Raw genomic sequence first — 1,960 nt, 5'->3', positions numbered from 1 at the left:
TTGGATGCCCCCTTCCTCCTGCCCTCGCTCGCTCCAGGCGATCCGCTGAGAGATGGACTTGGCAGGCGTGCTGCTGGCGTTGCTCCTCGTGCTGGTGCTGGTTGTCTCTCTGCTCTCCAACCTCCTGGTGCTGCTATGCTTCATCTACAGTACGGAGATCCGCAAGCAGGTCGCCGGGGTTTTCCTGGTGAACTTATCCTTTTGCAACCTGCTCCTCACCGTCCTGAACATGCCTTTTACCCTGCTAGGAATCCTGAGGAACCAGCAACCCCTCGGGGGCTGCGTCTGCAAAGCGGTGGGTTTCCTGGAAACTTTCCTGACTTCCAACACAATGCTGAGCATGGCAGCGCTCAGCATCGACAAATGGATTGCTGTGGTGTTCCCCTTAAGCTACACCAGCAAAATGCGGTATAAGGACGCTGTGATACTGATGGGTTACTCGTGGCTCCACTCCCTCACATTCCCTTTGGTATCTTTGTTCTACTCGTGGTTAGATTACAGCAGCGTTTATGCCTCTTGCACCTTGCATCTGAAGGAAGAGACGGAGCGGAGAAGGTTTACAGTGTTCACCATTGTCTTTCACTCCACTAGTTTCATGCTGTCGCTGGTGATCTTGTGTTTCACCTATTTAAAGGTGTTGAAAGTTGCCCGGTTCCACTGCAAGCGGATAGACATTATTACCATGCAGACTCTGGTTTTGCTGGTGGATATCCACCCCAGGTAATGCGTGCGTGTTCGTATTCAGAGCCCCGGGGCATTTGCGGTAGGTACCCCGGGTGGAAAGGTTGTCCTGCTTCCCCAGCAGCCTTCCCTGCGCTCCTGCCTGCCCCGGCCACATGTTTCAGAAGCTGCTTATAATGCTAGAAAACGGTGGCTTGTGCATTTGTAGCCTGCTTTGTTTAAACGCTAATCCCGCTGCCGGGTTCTCCCGCTTGCCCGAACTCCCTTTAACGGGGAGCCGCTCCCAGGCTCGGCGGTTCTAGGACTGCCCTCCCCTCCCCCGGGAGATGCCACCCTCCGGGGCCGGGACAGGGGCTGCCCTCCCCCAGGAATTGCCACTCTCCCGGGCCGGGGCTGCCATCCCACTCCCCCGAAGCTACTCTCCTCTCGGGCCGGCGCAAGGGTTGCCCTACCCGCCCCTCCTGGGCAGGGACTCTCGGGCCCGGAGCGAATCCTTTTCCTCTCCCCCGGACTCCCATCTCGCCTCCTCGGTTCTTGTTTTAACCCACCGACTGCTCTTCTCCCTTTGCAGTGTGAAGCAGCGCTGTCTTAATGAGCAGAAACGGAGGAGGCAGCGGGCTACCAAGAAAATCAGTATTTTTATAGGGTCGTTCGTGATCTGTTTTGGTCCCTACATTATCACCAGGTTAGTATCGCCTGTTGGGGTGAGGGGCTTTCCAGGACCGGTAAACCAGCACATGCACAGGTGGCCGGGGGAGGGGGGAGACGGTGTTTGGGCTACAGCTAATTTTGGGATGCCAAAAAATTGGGATGCTGGAGCCTGACGGAGTCCCGGGGCCAGGTCTGCGGGACAGAGCACACACTCACACACACGCCGACCTTGCCCGTACTCCCAGCTCACTGGGTGAAGCCTCAGCAGCCTCTGGCTCTCCTTCCATCATTGCAGCCAGCTCTGGGAGCCTCTGCCAAGAGCAAGAGGCTTTTAGGGCAAGTACCAGGAATTGATTACACAGCAGTGGGAGATGAAAGCAGTTTAAAAGACTCGCCACCCTTCCTTATTAGCACAATTTGAGTAACAGACGAAAAAGCAGACAGTTTTTCCTGATTATCTCAGGACTTTTTTTTTCCTTTAAAGGCAAAAGACCAAGCTTGCTGCTATTGCAAAATGAGGCAACATAATTTTAATTTATCCAGACCTGATAATTAGTCAGATAAGCTTTGTGCCTAGAAACATTAATCTCTGTAAATACATTGCTAATGGTGAAGCAGGGCCTTGTGA

The 1,960-nt window shown here is 54.2% G+C and overlaps 1 protein-coding gene across 1 annotated transcript; it reads left to right on the top strand.

The window, feature by feature from the left end:
• Positions 1 to 52: 52 nt before the first annotated feature.
• On the top strand, positions 53 to 1,385 carry LOC104488125 (G-protein coupled receptor 26-like; the record flags this gene model as incomplete). The annotated part of the gene is made up of 2 exons (XM_010144383.1): positions 53 to 720; positions 1,253 to 1,385. Coding segments are annotated over exons 1-2 (801 nt in total), but the record flags the coding sequence as incomplete, so codon positions are not given.
• Between the last annotated feature and the right edge of the window lie 575 nt (positions 1,386 to 1,960).

Source organism: Buceros rhinoceros, unplaced genomic scaffold (assembly GCF_000710305.1).
Source record: "Buceros rhinoceros silvestris isolate BGI_N320 unplaced genomic scaffold, ASM71030v1 C13078628, whole genome shotgun sequence".
Classification (NCBI taxonomy): Eukaryota; Metazoa; Chordata; class Aves; order Bucerotiformes; family Bucerotidae; genus Buceros; species Buceros rhinoceros.
The sequence above is the reverse complement of the archived record's forward strand: the minus strand, read 5'-3'. Positions and strand labels throughout refer to the sequence as shown.